The 17,393-nt window shown below is 55.3% G+C and overlaps 1 protein-coding gene across 1 annotated transcript; it reads right to left on the reverse strand.

The window, feature by feature from the left end:
- Positions 1-3,234: 3,234 nt before the first annotated feature.
- Positions 3,235-12,897, reverse strand: KCNA10 (potassium voltage-gated channel subfamily A member 10). The gene is made up of 3 exons (XM_072837672.1): positions 12,836-12,897; positions 10,227-10,352; positions 3,235-4,771 (listed from the first exon to the last, which is right to left on the reverse strand). Exons 1-3 carry the CDS (start codon positions 12,895-12,897, stop codon positions 3,235-3,237), a joined length of 1,725 nt encoding a protein of 574 aa, XP_072693773.1.
- Positions 12,898-17,393: the final 4,496 nt, after the last annotated feature.

The following is a 17,393-nucleotide window of genomic DNA, read 5'->3' on the forward strand; positions in this document are numbered from 1 at the left end:
TTATAACCTTAGGAAAGGCACAGCTGTGGCCTCGCAGGGTTTACAAGCTGTGAGGGGGTTTTTATGCTCAGCTCCATCTACTTCCATCTGACCTTTGGCATGTTTTACCTTTGCTGAGGGATTTAATGTATTAGCTCACGTGACAATCTTATGGGAGCCTGGTGTCACTTATTATTTCTGTTATTTTTTTCCCTGTTGTATTTGTATTTATTATCTGTTAACAGTAGAGCCCTAGGGTGGTGGTGGGAAGGAGGGGGCTCAGCCCCGGCCCGCAGCAGGTTCAGAAGAGCAGAGGATCCACCCCAAACTCCCAATGAGGGTTGCTGCCCCGTTCTCTGCGTGCATCTGCCTGGCACCTCCGCCACGGGAGTAAAATAGCATTCATCATCCGCTGACATTTCGCAGGCAGCTTTTTCCCTCTGCTTCTCCTGAGAGGCAATGACAAAAGTTGGTGTGATCTTCCTTTTACCCATCACCCCAGGTCCCTGCCACCCCCGGTGCCTTTTCATCCCCGCGTTTGAGGGCAGCCGTTCTCCTGTCTCAGGGATGTGGCTGGGCAGACACTGTGGTCTCTGGGGACACTGGGTGGCTTTACTCCTCTCACTTCAAAGGGCCTTTGGAGGCTCCACTCCATGGGGGAATGCGTTTTATTTTTTAGAAGCCTGGAATCAGCTGTGGAGGAGGGCAGGGGCTCCTTGGGTGTCCCCTTTCCTCCTGTCCTCCCCGCCAGGACCTAACAGAAAGGGAGGGGGCCTTGTCACCAGTGGGCAGACCCCACTGGTTCCTCTGCAGCTGCTGGGAGGTGATCTGGGCAGGACTTCCAGGGAGAGAGGACTGCCTTGGGCCTGGGCAGAGGGCAGTGTGAGGGGAGCAGTTCAAACTGCCCCCGGAGGCCAAACTGCCAGGGTGCTTGAGGAAGGTGGCCTTCTGGAAGCTCAGGTGTTGCCCTGGGAAGCTGCAAAAGGGTCTGAGACATGGTCCTGTGAGTGACCTTCAGAGCTAGGCCTTTAGAGAGAGAAGGGGTCCTAGGTCCCCTTGGGCTCCTCTGATCCTGTCCACCAGGCAAAGCAGCCCCAGGGGGAAGGAGGCAGGGGGCATGCTCCAGGCCAGGCTTCCCTGTGCCTCTTCTCGGCTGCACCTGTACAGGCTGTGATCCTGTAAAAGCGATGCTGCACCAGCCAGGGGGAGCAATCCGCTCACCAGGCCACCAGCCTGGAGCCAGAGCCCAGCATAGGGCTTCAGCATGATTCCACATGTGTGAATCCAGGAGTGCCTTGTGACATCTGGCCAACTCCACACACTTGGGAATGAGGGATGGGTAGGGAATTGGAGAGTGGTCTGAAAGAGAGCAATTAGAAAGGGACTTAGAAGATTGTGAGGAAGATACCCCAAAGCCCAGAACCCTGAAGCTCAGGCCTAGGACAGGAATCCTGCTTGTCCAGGTCTTAGCGCAGTGATGTCTTATCCGGGTTTTACATGACTCAGTACTAAGTGAGAGCTCGAGGCTAAAGTATGGGAAAGAGATTGGGGTTTTTAGAGCACGAAATGCCATACAGATGACTAAGTCCAGCTTCTTAGGGCATGGACTAAGGACAACAAGAAAGAAGAGAAGCAGTGCATTTGTTAGGCTGTCATGGAATGGGAGATGGTGGTGGTATATCTGGCTGCAGCACTGTGTCTGGCAGGGTGTGTGGAGCTGGGTGTATTCCAGATTGTGTGCTGTGTGTGGATTGTGTGGTTTGGACTGTGTGAAGTGGAACTGGGCAGTGACCTGCAGCCCAGATGCCCAGAATTCTGATGCTGATGCACTTTTGAGATACGTCCAGACTTAGGCATTGGGCCTGAGGAAGGTGCAGGCCTCCTTACTTGAGGAGATGAATGGTGGTGGTGGTGGTGGGAGCATAGAGTAAAAACTTCCTTCTCTGTCTTTTGGGGAATTCCAACTCCATTTCCTAATCCTGGGAGTGTAGTGTGCTGAGCAGGATCCACTCCCAAGAGGGCAGTTCCTCGGGTGAGCCTGCTATAACCACCCTCCTTAGGTGGGCCTGGAATCTGGGCACATGTGTTAGGGCCTTGTTGCTCTCACTCCAGCTGCCCCACGGGCTTGTAGTCAATTGCTCATAACTCAGTGGGAACTGAACCCCAAGGCAGGTGGACAGGTCTATTTTCCTGGAGCAGAGCTCCGAGGCTCTGGTTGCACACATTTCCCACACTCAGGATTGCCAGCCTGTGCATGGACTCACAGAGATGGGCCAGGTGAGAAGCAGCTGGGAGTGCTTCTTCTTGTCCACTGCCCAAGGAGGGGACTGAGGAGCAAAGGGCCAGGCAGGTTGTGACTCCCCAGGCTTCGTGGAGATGCTGGAGTCCCCAGGGAAGAGTGTTCCTGCCCAGAGGTCTGCTGCCTGGATCCTCTGAAAGACAGAGCCCTCACATCCCTCTCTTTCCAATTCCAAAGCATCCACAAACAGAAAGAGCTCTAGACTAGTAGGTAGGTGTGGGTTCTGGCATTGATTGTGTCACCGTTTCTGAGTAAGTCGCTGTCCTTGGGTTTGCTCATCTACAATGTGAGAATAATAACCAAATCTGTTCTACTGGTTATTTTGAGATGCAGTGAGATACTGTTGGTGAAAGAGCTTTGGAAAATTTATGCAACGTGACACAAGTGTAAGATATTATTATTAAACAACCCGGAGCTCTTACTCATTGCTCACAGCATTCCCCGGCCTTTTAATATGCCTCCTTTTGGGAAGACCAAAGCCAGTGCTTCTTCATCTTTAAGGTGGAAATGAATCACTTGGGATCTTGTTGAAATGAGAATTTTGATTCAGTAGGTCTGAGGTGGGCTCAGATTCTGCATTTTCTTGCTCCCAGGGATGCCAATACTGCTGGTTCTGGGGAACAAAGACGAGCAGCAAGGACCCAGAAGTACCCCTCACAGAAAACAAGGATGAAATCTTCCAATTGTTGGTTGAGAGAAAACAGCTTAGAAAATGCAGCAGAAGTATGGATTTATTCAAACAGCTTGCAGTCCAAGATGGCCTGCTATTCACAAGGGATAAACTTCGGTCTTTGGAAAAACAGAGAGGAAGAGGCAGGGAGGGGGGAGAGAAGCTGTGGGTGTGGGGACAGAGACAGAGAGATAGAGAAGGGGAGAGACATATAGAGAAAAACACAGAGAGAAAGACAAAGAGACATAGACAGGGAGACTCAGGGAGCCACGGAGCCCTGGACAGGTCACTTCTTGGACCCCTCAGAGGAGCAGCCACCGTTGGTCTTGCTAAGAGAGTCCGTGCTGCCCAGTCTTGAGCCCATGCTGTTGAGGATTTTATCGATTTCACCGGGGATGCTTTGCTTCTCCTCATTCTCAGTCTCCCGATGGTAGAAGTAGTTAAAGTTGGAGACAATGACAGGTACAGGGAGGGCAATGGTGAGGACCCCCGCGATGGCGCACAGAGTGCCCACAATCTTCCCCCCAGGGGTGACTGGGCACATGTCACCATAGCCCACGGTTGTCATGGTGACTACTGCCCACCAGAAGCCATCAGGAATGCTAGAGAAATGGGACTCTGGCTCATCCACCTCGGCAAAGTAGATGGCGCTGGAGAAGAGGATGACCCCAATGAAGAGGAAGAAGATGAGCAGCCCCAGCTCCCGCATGGACGCCTTGAGTGTCTGGCCCAGGATCTGCAGCCCCTTGGAGTGCCGGGAGAGCTTGAAGATGCGGAAGACCCGCACCAGCCGGATGATCCTCAGGATGGCCAGGGACATGTTCTGCTGGGTGCTGGGCTCTGTCTCCTGGACCAGCTCTGTGATGAGGGTTGCAAAGTAGGGGATGATGGAGATGATATCAATGATGTTCATGATGTTCCTGAAGAAGTCAGCCTTGCTGGGGCAGACCACAAACCGGAGCACCAGTTCGAAAGTGAACCACATGATGCAGGTGGACTCCACCATGAAGAAGGGGTCAGTGAACATGGTGTGGGAGAGGACTGTCTTACTCATGTTGAGGCTGGGGTCTCTCATCACCTTCAGCTCCCTCTCCTCCCGGAACTCCGGTAGTGTTTCCAGGCAGAAGATGGTGATGGAGATGACCACAACCAACACAGAGACCACAGCCACACCGCGGGCAGCGCTGGAGCTCTCCGGGTACTCGAAGAGGAGCCAGAACTGCCGGTGGAAGTCATTGGTGGGGAGCGGTGTTTCAGGGTCCTTGATGAAGCCTTCATCCTCCCGGAACTGGTCCATGGCCTCGCTACCCAGTTCATAGAAGGAGATTTCATCAGCAAAGACGTCGATGGGGACATTGGCAGGGCGCCGGATTTTCCCACCTGATTGGTAATAATACAGGATTCCATCAAAACTGGGCCGGTTCCTGTCAAAGAAATACTCATTTCTCATGGAGTCGAAGAACTGCATCCTTTTCTCCCGGTCTCCCAGGAGGGTCTCAGGGAACTGACTGAGGGTTCTGAGCTGGGTCTCAAACCTCAGCCCAGCAATGTTGATGATCACCCGTTGGTTCCCTTCATTCAAGACCACTGCCTCCGGCCCTGGGGAATCGACATAGTCTCCTGGGAGCCTGCAGAAGGCCGTCTCAGGACTGGTGCTGTCGCCGATGAGGATCCTCCAGTTGGAGAAGGGGCTGCTCCCAGGCCGGCCTTTTGGGCTGGTTGTGTCAAAGTCTGCGGCATAGCCTGGCCCTTCCTGGATTTCGTCTGAGTTCTCGAAGTTGACCAGAGCAACCTCCATTTCCTTCCAGCCACACACATGGGGCCTACGGGAGTCTGGAAAGCAGCATGAGGACCCTCAGGCTTCCCGGCCTGCCTCGAGCTGTGGAGAGGAAGAAGGTCATCATGCAGGGGCCGGGGTCAGCTACGTGGGCTCTGGACCATTGAGGTAGGACACACCAAGGGATTAAAAATGACTTCTTTTTAGCTTGGGAAGGAACCTCGTGGCTGCTAGGACACCGGTCTTCCCTTGAAAGCCACTTGCACCCGCTGAGCTTGCTACTAATCACGAGAGCGGACGGCGGAGAAGCAGCCTGGCTAAGAGAGGAGCCCTTCGTCCAGCAAGAGGGTCTCCGCACACGACGGCCGGAAGAGGGCATAATGAAATAGCAAGTTAACTGATGAAACAGCAAGTTAACGTTTCTCAATAACAAAAGAGGTAATTTTGTATTTGGATGAAGTGCTCCAATTCTCCTAACACTGTTCCCTGCCACCTCAGCCGGCTGCTTTCTCTCAAGCTGCAAACATTTCTCATGACCGCCACCATCCCTCTTGGGCCAAGTGGTGGGGCAGGGTGGATGCAAGAACCCAGCTGATTCTGTCCGGAGGGCAAACAAGAGGACAGAGGTGGGGGGCAACCGGCAGACCCCTGTGGCAGCGCACGCCGGCCATCTGGTCCTGGGCCCCTCCTCCGTAAGTGACGCCCAGGGTTGTTTGGAGGCGACGTTAAATGAGATAGCATATGTCAAATGCTATATCTGGTGGAAAGATCATTAAGTCATAGCTATCGTTTTTGCCGAATTCTTCACATAATAGGGACTTCAGAAGCTCCAGCCATTGGCATTCTTTTGGCATATGTCTAAGATGTTTCTGGGGAGTGATTATTTGTTTATCTATCTGTTTTATAGAGTTGGGGAGCGAGATCACGTGCAACGCAGGGGAGGGCAGAGGGCGGGAGATAAGCAGACTCCTGAGATCATGACCTGAGCTGAAATCCACTTGGGCACTTAACCAACTGAGCCACCCAGGGGCCCCAAGAATGATTTCATTTTATATATATATATATATATTTTAAATTACAACCCCACAGGCGCCCAGGGGGTTCCCACCTGCCCCGCCCCACGCCACACCGGGGACGCGGGGAGGGGGGGCCCCGCAGGCGCACACGGGCGCGGCACAACGGCCACCGGGCAGGGGGCGAGCCCCCTCCCGGCGGCCGCGTGGACCGAGCACATGGCGCGGTGACACCCCCCCCCCCCCCGATTTCATTTTAAAAAATCATTTTAGGTAGGTAGGAAGTAGGGGTGTGTGTGTGTGTGTGTGTGCGCGCGCGCGTAAGGAGAGCATGCCCAGCGGGCTCACATGCCCACAAACACAGACGAAGATTCCTTCCTCGGGGCCACTCAACTTCAGTTTCGCCCCAAGGACACTGAAGCCAAGAAGGCTGGGGTGCAGGTGGGAGAGAGATAAAATCTGTGGTGGTCATGACCTTGGAGTTTCAGATACAAGGATTCCTTGCAGGATGCAGTGTTGTAGTCTTTTTGAAGTGGTTTCACATTTCCGTGCTCACTGAATGACCATAATTGTGTGAGGCTGAAACATGTGATTTCTGTTTTACAGGTGGGAAAACCGAATCACAGGGGCTAAGTGGCCTCCGAAGATCACACTAGTGGTACAGAGTGTGAGCTGAGCCTGCTTTCTGGCCTGGGGCCTTTCCTGCTAGACCGTGGGAACCCTGGGGTGGAAGCTGAGGCCTTGTCGGGGGCTGTGGGCCAGGGTCACAGAAGTGGGGGCGCTTGGAGGCCCATCAGTCCCATGCGCTCTTTTCTCAGTTTGGGTGTGGACTTCAGGTCTGGGTGGCTAGGCCTGGCTGAGCCCCTGCACTCCCTCTTAGGAGTGCATGGCCTTCGCAAGCTACCTGATGTCACTGAGCTGTTGCTTCCTTGGCTGTGGAGCGGGCGAGGATGTACTCATCACCCAGCACGTCAGATTCGAGTCCTCAGTGGCAAGGGCTGGCCCCTGGTGAGCAGAGGGTGGTTGGAGGCAGGATAGAGCAGTGGTTAGGATCTCTGCCTGGGAACCAGTAGATGTAAGCTGGAGTCCTGGCTCTGAGCTCAGTAAGCCCTAGAGAAATATTAGTTTCTCCTTCATAAGTGACCTATGTGATGAGTTAGGGGCTGGTCCTGGGGGTGCACCTGCTTATCTGCTTCTTGGTGTGAATTCCATTCCACTTTCTCCAGGCTGACAGGAAGGGGTACCATCCGGGTGCCTCTGGGGCAAGGGCTTGGGAACCATTCTGAAAGGCTAGAGGCGACCCTTATTAGGAGCCTTCTCTGGAGGCCAGAGGCAGAAGGCATGTGGGGACTAGGAAGGGCTTCCTTGGCCAAAAGACTAACTTCCTCTCCTGGAAGCCAGGACACTTCCTTCCTCCCTCCTCCTGATCTCTTCTTTGTCACATCCGTCCCCAGCTCATAGTGGGGTGGCGAGTGGGTCAGGTGGTACAAGAAGTGGTGGGACGATGCCAAGTTCGAACAATGTATTCTGTGGTCTATAGAAGCATGCTCATGGGCCCCATTTAGATTAGTAAATTTTGATAATTATAGACAAAGGGAAAAGAGAGGACTGGTCTTGGGGACAAGAATCCTGGCTTGAAGCTTTGCCCCATCACTTAGGAGTTGTTTATTTTTGAGCAAATTACTGGATTTATATGAGCCTCAGTTTTCTTATCTGTAAAACAGGGAAAATAATGGTAATACTCACCTCAAAGAGTATACTGAGTAAATAAGATAATAACACAAGAGCACTTTGTCAATCGTAAATGACAACAAAACTGTAAGTGTTATCCTCCCTGCACCCCCCTGCCCTCCATTCTGCACAGAAATGCAATGCAACATCCTCTTGGGCAGAGTGCATGTTTTCGTGGCCTCCTACTTAGCCAGAGAGAATTCTCAGCTCACTGTCTTCCTGCTGGGCTCTCCCTGGCCCTGCCTCTGTGTCTTTGTCTCCGTTTTGCTCCCACCTGGTGCACCATTCCCCTTCCCTCTGTGTCTCCTACTCCTCTCTGGTCACCCAGGGACCGCTCATGGCCCACCCTGTCTGCAGAGCCTGCTCTGGCCAGTGGAGCTTGGGGAGGCCCCCACCTCCCCTGAGCTCCTGGCCTCCCTGCCTGGATCACTCACGTTTGCACTCAGTTTGGAGTGATACCTTCGGCAAGGTCAGCCTTAGCTCTTTAGCAATCTCATGGGCTTTCCCAGTGGAGTATAGTATCTTAGAGTTTTTCCTTCTGCTTTGGATGGCCCTAGAGGACAGAGCTCACCTCTGATGATCCCCACCTGCATCACCCCACTGTCCAGCTCGAAAAGGCAGACAGGAGGATGGTAAATGAGCATCAAAGTGGCCTAGGAGGTGGTGGGGCAGTGCCAAGTTCAGTTTTCTGTGGCTGTGCACTGAGTATTTGTTAAGCAGGTGAGTGAGTGAACGAATGAATGAACAAGCAAATGAATGACGTGCAGTCTCAGGGAGGGTAGGGATTATGTCTGTGTTGTGTGCCATTATGATTCTAATACCTAGTTCCAGGGCTAAGCCCACCCAAGTGCCCAATTACTCTCTGGTGAATGAATGAGTGAGCGATGAGTGAAGTGGTGCAGACAGCATATTAGGCTCAGAGCCAGGACACCTGCAATGCCTCTGCTGCTCTATGATTGCTGACTATTTGCATTTCCTAATCAAGGCTCCATTTTTTCCATCAGTAATAGGAAAAAATGCTGAGTCAAAGAAACCAGATAAAAAAGGGTACATATAGCATAATTCCATTTAGACAAAATTCTAGAAACTGCTAACTAACCTAGAGTGTCAGAAAGCAGATCAGTAGTTGCCTGGGGCTGGGGGAGGAAAGGGAAAAGGAGCCATGGCTCAGGAGCCAAGGAAACTCTTTTAGGGGTGATGGTGATGTTTATCTTCATTGCGGTGATGGTTTCACAGGTGTATACATATGTTCAAACCTATCAGGTTGCACAGCTTTAATCTAGTGTGCATCCATTCATCTCTATACATATATATATATATATATATATTTTTAATTTATGATAGTCACACACAGAGAGAGAGAGAGAGAGAGAGAGAGAGAGGCAGAGACACAGGCAGAGGGAGAAGCAGGCTCCATGCACCGGGAGCCCGACGTGGGATTCGATCCCAGGTCTACCAGGATCGTGCCCTGGGCCAAAGGCAGGCGCCAAACCGCTGCGCCACCCAGGGATCCCCATCTCTATACATATATTTAAAAAAAAGGCAAACAAGCAAAAACAAGAACCAGAACCACAAACCAAAAGCCCTAGGAAATAAAAATGCATGGTCTGCAAGAGATTATTCCAGGTTTTGATAAGGTCCAAGGGGCTATGGCGATGCTGTGAAACTGCATGGGTCGTGGGGAAAGAGGTGGTTACTCTTCCGTAGTGCTGACCACAGTGCTGGGCCGTCCCCACTCATGCTGCAGGGGCTCCACAAATGGTTTAGAAGGAGTCAATGCACCCGAGAGCCGGGGCCGAGTGTGGCCCCCAGGGGCCAGCTGGCAGGTGGCACCCCTGCAGAGCAGACAGGGGAGCCCACCCTGTCTCAGAAGTGTGTGCAGCATGCAGGCAGGCCCCGGCCCCACAGGCCGGCTTCCCTCAGCGTAGTGCTGGCCATCCTGCCTGTTCGGGGGCGGGAGAGAAGCGGGGGGCTGCGCTGGGAGATATCCGCTCCTCTGCTGAGGTTTCTCTGCTTTCAATAGGCTGTGCGGTGACCATGTCGTGGGAGCCAAAATGGGAGCTGGCTCTGCCCCTGGGCCTACCCCCTCCACCCCACGTAGGGCCCTGGGAGGAGACAGATGGTCTGAGTGGGTGAGGGGGAGCTGCGGGCCAAGGGCACTTGGGGCCAGCTCCCATGACCCTGGGCAGGGTCCTGGATCCTGCTCTGTTTGCACACTGAGGGTGTGCCCGTAGCTTTCCCGGAGTCTCACACGTTTCCACCAGCCTGGTGTTCTCAGGCTTCCTCAGAGTTAGCACACCTCGGGGGGAGCTCTCACCCTCTGGGTCTGCCCGGTCCACCTCCACTCATCATCTCCGCCTGCCTGACATGTGCCCAGCCGGCGTGGGTTAAGGCAGCACCTGCCGGCCGCCGGCCACCGGCCACCGGCCACCGGGTGCACCTGTGCCTCCCCCCGCAGGCCACTCTGCGCAGCTCCTGCCCCCTGCTCACCTCACTCCTGCCTTCATCTGAAGGTGAAGCTTTCCCTAAAGGAGGCCAGGTGATGGCCCTCTTGCCCTCCAGAGAAGTCCCTAGACAAGGTTTTGGCGCGCTACTATCTGATCCACGAGCTCTGTCTTCTTTGGGTCCCTTGGCATCTTTGTACCTGGGGGCAGCGCGGCCCACGGCATCTTCCACCTTCCCATGGTCCGGCCTTTGCCCGGTCCCCTTCCCCCAGAGCCAGGCAGGCCTGCGGTTGACTTTCAGCCCCGCCCTTACCAGGTATGCAGCCTTGGGGTCACCACCTCTGTGAACTCTGCTTTCTTCCGGTCTAAATGGGTCACACCATTGGTGTAGACGTTGTAGATGGTGACCCCGGCTGCCTCCCTGTGTTCCTGGCACCTCCTGCTTGAACCAGGGCTGCGGCTGTGGTTGTGGTGCTGACGGGCCCCTCCCTGACCAGAGGACACCTCCTCCAGGCCTGGCCTCGCGGGGGCTCAGCTCTGTGCCCCTCTAAGAGCAGATGTTCCTGAGATGTCTGCGGGGCTGCCAGGCTGTGGGCCGGGCTCCTGGAGGTCACAGGAAGATAGCCCGCAGCGTCCGGGGCCCCCCCAAGCCACCCCGCCCCCGCCCGCAGTCGCCTGGGTCGCTGAGCAACCCAACACCCCCACACCGCAGGTGAGGCTGTGGCCTCTGGGAGCCAGAAGACAGGCTGAGAGAAGTCGCCGACAACCGTGTGCATGACCATGCAGGGCCGGGAGAGCCCGAGGGACGGAAGGCAGAGCCGCGCACCGGCGGCCCCATGGCACCGGGCGGCGGTGGGGGGGGGTCGCGGAGGTGGGGACGGGCGGCAGGTGGGCCGCGGGGGGGCGGGGACGGGCGGCAGGTGGGCCGCCGGGGGGTCGGGGGGGGGGGCGACGGGCGGCAGGTGGGCCGCGGAGGGGGGACGGGCACGGGCGGGGGGGACCGGCGGCAGGTGGGCGGCGGGGCGGTGGGGGGGGGGGAGCGGGGAGCCGCCGTCGCTGTGCCCTCGGCTGTCGGAAGGAGGCGCTGTTGCCCCGCCGGAAGCCGGCCCTGGCCCCTCTGTAGGTTTGCGCAGGGCTCCCTCCTTCCATCGCGGGGCCACCTCCCTTCCCCTCTTCACCAACCGGGCCTGGGCTTGCTCGCTCCCCCCACCCTCTTCCCGGTCTCTGCCCGCCCCCGCTACGCCCCATGACATGGCCCCAGGACCCCAAACCATTCACCCAGCCCCAGTCCAGGCCCTGTTCCTGTCCACCTTATCAGTGAGGATGATGTGAGAGCCTCAGTTTCTCCAACTGAGGAATACTAAGGTGGAGTCTCAGGAAGGGACGTGGTGGCTCAGACGCCCGCCTGCGCCCTCCTGTCCCTGTGGCCGAGTACCCCAGGGCCAACCCTCCCAGCCCTCTGGAGTAGAAGGCAGGGCGGAGGGTGCAGCCAGGGGCAGGGTCCTGCCGGCCGCGTGAGCTCAGGGAAGGCGAAGGGAGTCAGCAGGCTGGCGTGGGGCCCGCAGGGGTCAGCCCCTCCTAGGGAAGAGCTCAGGCTCTGGGACAGATGGAAGGGCCAGCTCACAATCCTAGCTTGGTCACCTCCTGTCTGTGTGACTGGGACAAGTGGCCTTACTGGTACCTGTCTCATGAGTCCGTGGTGAGCAAGTGCCACCACACTGAAAGCTGCAGCGTGTAGCAGGTGCTTGGCGGCTGCTGGGGGCTAGTACCTCCGGGGTCAGGGACGGGCCATGTTTCCTTGCCTTCTTCTGGCACTAGTACAACACGTGTGTCATACCTTTACTGGGGCAGCGACCGGGCCTTTCAGAGGCTGAGCCTGCTGGGGCAAGCATGCAGGTCAGGGAGGGGGAGACCTGGGGGCGGACAGAGGCTGCACACAACTTGTATGGCCCAGGGTTTCAGCCCCACAGTGTCCCTGAAGGCAACTAGGGATCATTTAACAAATGGAGGACCTGAGGTCTAGAAAGGTATGTGACCGGCCACAGGTCCTCTGGCCACTAAGACACGAAGCTGTGACTCACACCCAAGTTTTCTAGTTCCCACACCAACACGCATCCTTCTACCCAACAGCCCCACACTAGCACCCCCACTGCCATGTGCGGCCCATGCTCACTCAGCCAGGGACTGTGCCTGGGACACACACACACAAGCGCGGATACACACATGGCCACACATGTGCAGCTACACACAGCCGGTCACAGACACATACTTGCTGTACATGAAATTACCCAGGCCCCTGAACACATGCACAAATATGCAGACACACATGAGCAGGCTCCCATGCACCACCCTGCAGCCCCGGAAACCACCTACATCCACAATGTTTCTGTTCCAGGTGAGCCCTGACACCCCATCTCCCATCTAGTCTGTCCGCCTCTTGGAGCAGGAGGATGTTCTGTTACTTGGAGCAATTGAAGGAAGACAAGGGGGACTGGAGGGGGCTCAGGAAGCTGGTCACATGGCGTGCTTCCTTGTTGGAGTGGGGTGGGCACTGCGTGGGCAGGCTGCTCTCTCCCTGCGGGGACCGCTCAAAGCCAGAGCTGTCTTCCTAAAGAGGCAGAATGATAGGGGCAGGAGCTCTTTCATTTACAACCTGAGCAGCAGCAATGCTGAAAAGAATGATCGCAGGGTCATGCCTTCCAGCAGGAATGGAAGGGCTTACAAGTTAACAGTTATTAACCACGGAGACTGGACCGGCCCCCTGCCCCACCTGGGGGGATACTTGCTCTGGAGATCAGCAGGGAGGCAAGACTCCTGGATCTCTTGATTTTGTGCACCATAGACGCCCCCTATTGCCTTCCTGTTTGCCCTAGAGACAGGATGCATCTGTCCCGGATGGTAACAGGTACAGTTTCCAGGTACCGGGAAGAGATGGCACAGAAGTCCCAGGCCTGGGAGCCTTCTTGAAGGTTCTGCCCATGCATGGTGCTGCCGGGGGCTGCTCTTGCCAGTGCCTGCACCTTCTGTGATGCGGCTTCTGCTGGAGCCTGCCACTGGCACACCTTTTGGGCTCTGGGAAGTGGAAAGCACATCTCGGTTTTAGGCTGGCTCTGTCCAGAGTTTGAGATGAGGAAGTAAGACCCTAGAGAGCGAGACTGAGGCCCGCACCCTACACACTCACACCTTGCCCTGCCCTCTGGTGGGCCCATGTCCTAGCCTGTCACTCTGCTGTCTGTCGCAGGGGTTGGAAGAAGGTACCGCACAGCATCCCTCTAGGCCACCTGGACTGCGGGGTGTGAGTGGCAAGGGCCAGATCAGTGTCACATGTTGGTAAAACTCCTGCTCACCCCTGCCCCCCCGCTCTCTGAGGGTGGTTTTTTTTTTTTTTTTTTTTTTTGCATTCCCAGGAATATAAGAAGGGGTGGCTTTAGATAAAATGATAAAATAAGGAACATTTCTATTTCTCCCTCTACTGCCTGCCTTGCCCTCGGCTACCGATTGCCATTCGTTTAGCTGGAAGGAGCAGGATTCTTGGGATCAGTACACCTGGCTCAAGTCTGCCTTTACCTCCCACCAGCTGTGTCCTCTTAGGAGCATCACATTAGCTTCCTAAGATTTAGTTCCTTTATCTTTAAAGTGAGCATAAGACCACCTGCCCCACCTGCCCACCCCTATGTCCTGCCTAGAGTGGCAGTGCAGGGACTCAAGCCTCCTTTCCCTTATTTGAGACCTAACACTCACCCCATGCTGCTGGGCAGCCTCACCCAAGGCAAGGGACGGATGCACTCCCTGAGCTTCCTTGATTTTCTCAGAAGCATGCTGCAACGCATCACTGATGAGTCCACCTACACTTGCCTTGTCCCTTCCCCGCACCCTTGCTGCATCCTCCCAGGAGGCAGTTTTAGCTCCGTGGTTATAAGCACGGCAGGCCTGGGTTTATAACTAACTAGTCATTTAATCTCTGGGCCTCAGTTTCCTCATCTGTCAAATGGGGAGGCTTTGTGTATCATCAGGCTTCCAGGATGATTACAGGAGTGAGTGGTTGTCAGACACTTAGAACAAGTGGACGCATGGTAAGTGCCACGCAGAGGTAGGGGCCTGTGCCTGGCTGCCCTGGGAGTAGCTGCCTTGCCGTGGCCTGGTTTTGAGAGGATAACCAGTGTGATTGTCTGAGCCCACACTGTCTTCTCCTTCCCCAGATGTGTGCCCCAGTCTTGTCCCCTGTTCAGGTGGAGGTCTCCTTCTCTCCAGCCTTTGCACCGCATTAGTTTCCAAATCCTGGGCATCTGCGGCCATGAGGTCCCCCCTTCCTTTGCTTCCCTCCTCTCCTGAGGCTGGCCTGCTCTGGCTTCACCTCTTGCCTGGATGGCTGCTTCCCCTGCCCTTCCTGTCTGCCATCCCATCCAGGTGGTTACCAGGGAGGTCCTCCTCACGCCGGGTGGGTCCAGTCGCCCTGTATCAGGGCTCCAGCGGATTCCTTCACACGCACCTCAGGGCTCCCTGCTCAGCCCTGCTGCGCATGCATCCTGTGAGTGCCTCTTTCTCTCGTGCTGTGATGGAATCCGGCCTCCTCTGGTCTCTACCACCAATTCAGGGGTCAGGGAACAGGAGGGGAGGAGAGACGTGGCCCCATTCCGTCTGACAGTCAGTCGGACACCCCACCTTCTCCCTCCCTTTTCCTGCCCAGGCCTCCTGAGGGGTGGGGGAAGAAGCGGCAGAGCAGGTCCTATGGCTGAATGTTGACATTGAATAGCACAACGTCAAATGCCAGCCTCTCCTTTTTGCAGAGACCCCCAATCTTGTGTTATTTTCTTGGGATCATCCCTCTAAAGAACCATCCCCTTAGCTGTATTCTAGGATGTATTTATTAAGCTGTAGGACCTGGGGCAAGTTGCTTAATCTCTCTGTGTCTCAGTGTCTGGTCTGTGAAGCAGGTATAATGACGGTGCCTGCAGAGAGGTCTGGGGGAGGAACTCCTGACCTCCTGTCACCCCAATGCCTTGCACACAGAAGGGACTCTGTCAGTACTTGTTGGATATTCATCGATTGGTACACAAAGACATGGCTAATGAAACAAAGCACTTCCCCTTATGGTGGAACTGCAGGCTTCTGCCTCCGTGGGTGGGGCGGGCCACGGAAGCTGCCGTGTGCCTGACAAAATACCATGGAGGCTACTGTCTACTCTCCTGATTAAAGTGGGGCATTGAGCCTCAAGAAGGCTCCAGAGTTTCTGGAGCAGAAATGGGCATAGTGGGTGGAAACCTGGGGACAGCTCTGCCTTCTTCTGGCACAGAGAGAAGGCCTAAGCTTAATGGAAGATTGGAATTGGTGTTCTTGGAAGGCTCCAAGCAAATTGAGCTGGGGCTGTAGACCATAAGAATAATGTGTCTCCCTAAGAGCATGCTGGGAAACAGGCCAACCTGGGTAGCTCATGCTGGCTGCCATGCATGCAATTGAATTTCCCCAGAATGCTTCTGGAACACTGGGGGAAAGATGTTCAGGGCCCCTTGATACAGCTGTTAAGATCCAGTTGCAGAGATTGAAGTGTGGGTGAGAGGGGGGAAATATGGCCAAGAACTCACCAGCAGGAGCAACGGAGAAGGTACTTCTTGCTCAGCCTGTGTGAGCCTTGCACGCTTCGGCGAGGTCAGCTCTCCATGGCTGAGGGCATCTGCTGGTCTCAGGGCAGACAGAGGACTGGCAGGAAGGACCCTGCCTGGCTGATGCCTGGGATGCAGAAATCCTATCCTTCTGTGAAACAGGATCGCCCTTGCTGTGTCTGTGTCTGGATGAAGCTTGAGAAAGGATCTGGTCAGGGTCGGCTGGCAGGTGAAGGTGCAGGCACCCATGGCAAATCAGGCAGAGTGAATTTGGAAAGGGTGACCCTCACCCTTCCTGGCCAGCGGTGCACAGATCAGATTCTGGCCTGGAGGCTGAACAAATTGTTGGCTTGGGACATTTCCGCAAAGCCGGTAATAACATGTAGGTACAGAGGGGGCAGCGGTGGCCTTGTGTCTCCTCGTTGTCACCCCTAGCCTGTAGGATACTTTGCTCATAAGTGAGTGATCAAGTCAGGCATGGTTTTGTGGGGCTCCTCAGTGACCCCTGGCATTGAGGTTCTTAGGACAGGATATTTCTTTCTTTTTAAAAATATCATATTTATTTATTTGAGAGAGAGAGCACGAGAGAGCGAGCATGAGCAAGCGCATGAACAGTGGTGAGAAGCAGAGGGAGAGGGAGAAGTGGGCTCCCCACCGAGCAGGGAGCCCGACTCAGGGCTCGATCCCAGGACCCTGAGATCATGACCTGAGCTGAAGGCAGATGCTTAACAGCTTAACTGAATGAGCCACCCAGGCACGCCTTCCCCCCCCCCCCCCCCCCCCGCCTTAGGACAGGTTCTTGTGTGAGGTTTCCCCTGAGGTTCCTGTGAGACGGGCCAGGATAGGGGTAGGGTTAGGGGCTTGCTTCAGTCCCATTGACTCTCGGGGCGACAGGAACCTTGACCCTACTAACTGGGGAAGAGTCCTCTCTCCAACTCCAATATATCCCTTCAGGTTCCCTGGGAGAGCTCCGGCCTGGAGAAGAGAGGACCCCTCACCCCGACAGGGCCATAAGGAGAGGGCACTGGCCAGCTCCCTGCCCTCACCGTCCTGAGGGGCTCCATTTGGTCACAGCGAGGAGAGGCAGAGAGGTGCGATGGACCGAGCTCGTGTTAGAAGACTTGGTGTTGAGTTTTACATTTACTAGCTGGTCACCTTGAGTGCACCCCTTAATCTCCCTGAGGTAACACCACACAATGGTTTTGGACACAGGCTCTGGGGCTGATTGCCGGGTCCAAACCCAGGCTCGCTCAGCTACTAGCTGTGTGACCTTGGGCAAGTGACCTAACCACCCTGAGCCTCCATTTCCTCATCTATAAACAGGAATGAGAATAATAGGACATCTGCTAGTGTCGCCGTGGGATCTCACTGAAGTGATACATATAAAGCACTCAGATCAACACCCGGCAAGGTGAAATTGCCTATGGATATTGTGGCTTCTGCTTCCAGGGATCTGTGGATGCACAGCGCCTTTACTCCACAAGAGGCTCTACTCATGGATATTTTGGGACATCTTGGGACACTAGATCTTTTGCTGTTTTGCATGGGGGTGGGGTACTGGCTCGTTTTCCTATGTACAGAGCAGCCAGTGCTCTGTGGGCCTCCACCCTGGAGAGGAGTTGGTGCCCCACAGAGCCTGGTGACCCACCGATTCCTTGAGTCAGGATCTGCGTTCTGGCTCAGGAGGTATTGTAGCCCACCGTGAATGCCCTGGCCCCACCACAGCTCGGCTCTCTGGGACAGGCAACAAGGCCAACACGAAGGCCATTCTCATCAATAGCTAATGAGCCCATCAATAAAGGATGGCCTGTCTGTTCCCTATCCGCATATCCTCCCTGCCCCCTCAGCCTTTCCCTTCCCCTTTGTTTCTTCTCCTTCAT

Source organism: Canis lupus, chromosome 8, assembly GCF_048164855.1.
Source record: "Canis lupus baileyi chromosome 8, mCanLup2.hap1, whole genome shotgun sequence".
NCBI classification, from domain to species: Eukaryota; Metazoa; Chordata; class Mammalia; order Carnivora; family Canidae; genus Canis; species Canis lupus.

Bases quoted from the DNA above. Each gene is read 5' to 3' on its own strand.
- KCNA10 (XM_072837672.1), bottom strand. From the start codon at position 12,897: ATGCATGGGCAGAACCTTCAAGAAGGCTCCCAGGCCTGGGACTTCTGT. The intron at 10,353-12,835 runs GTACCTGGAAAC...TGGTTCAAGCAG, and splicing joins TTCTGTGCCATCTCTTCCCG to GAGGTGCCAGGAACACAGGG. The intron at 4,772-10,226 runs GTAAGGGCGGGG...AGACTCCCGTAG, and splicing joins ACCCCAAGGCTGCATACCTG to GCCCCATGTGTGTGGCTGGA.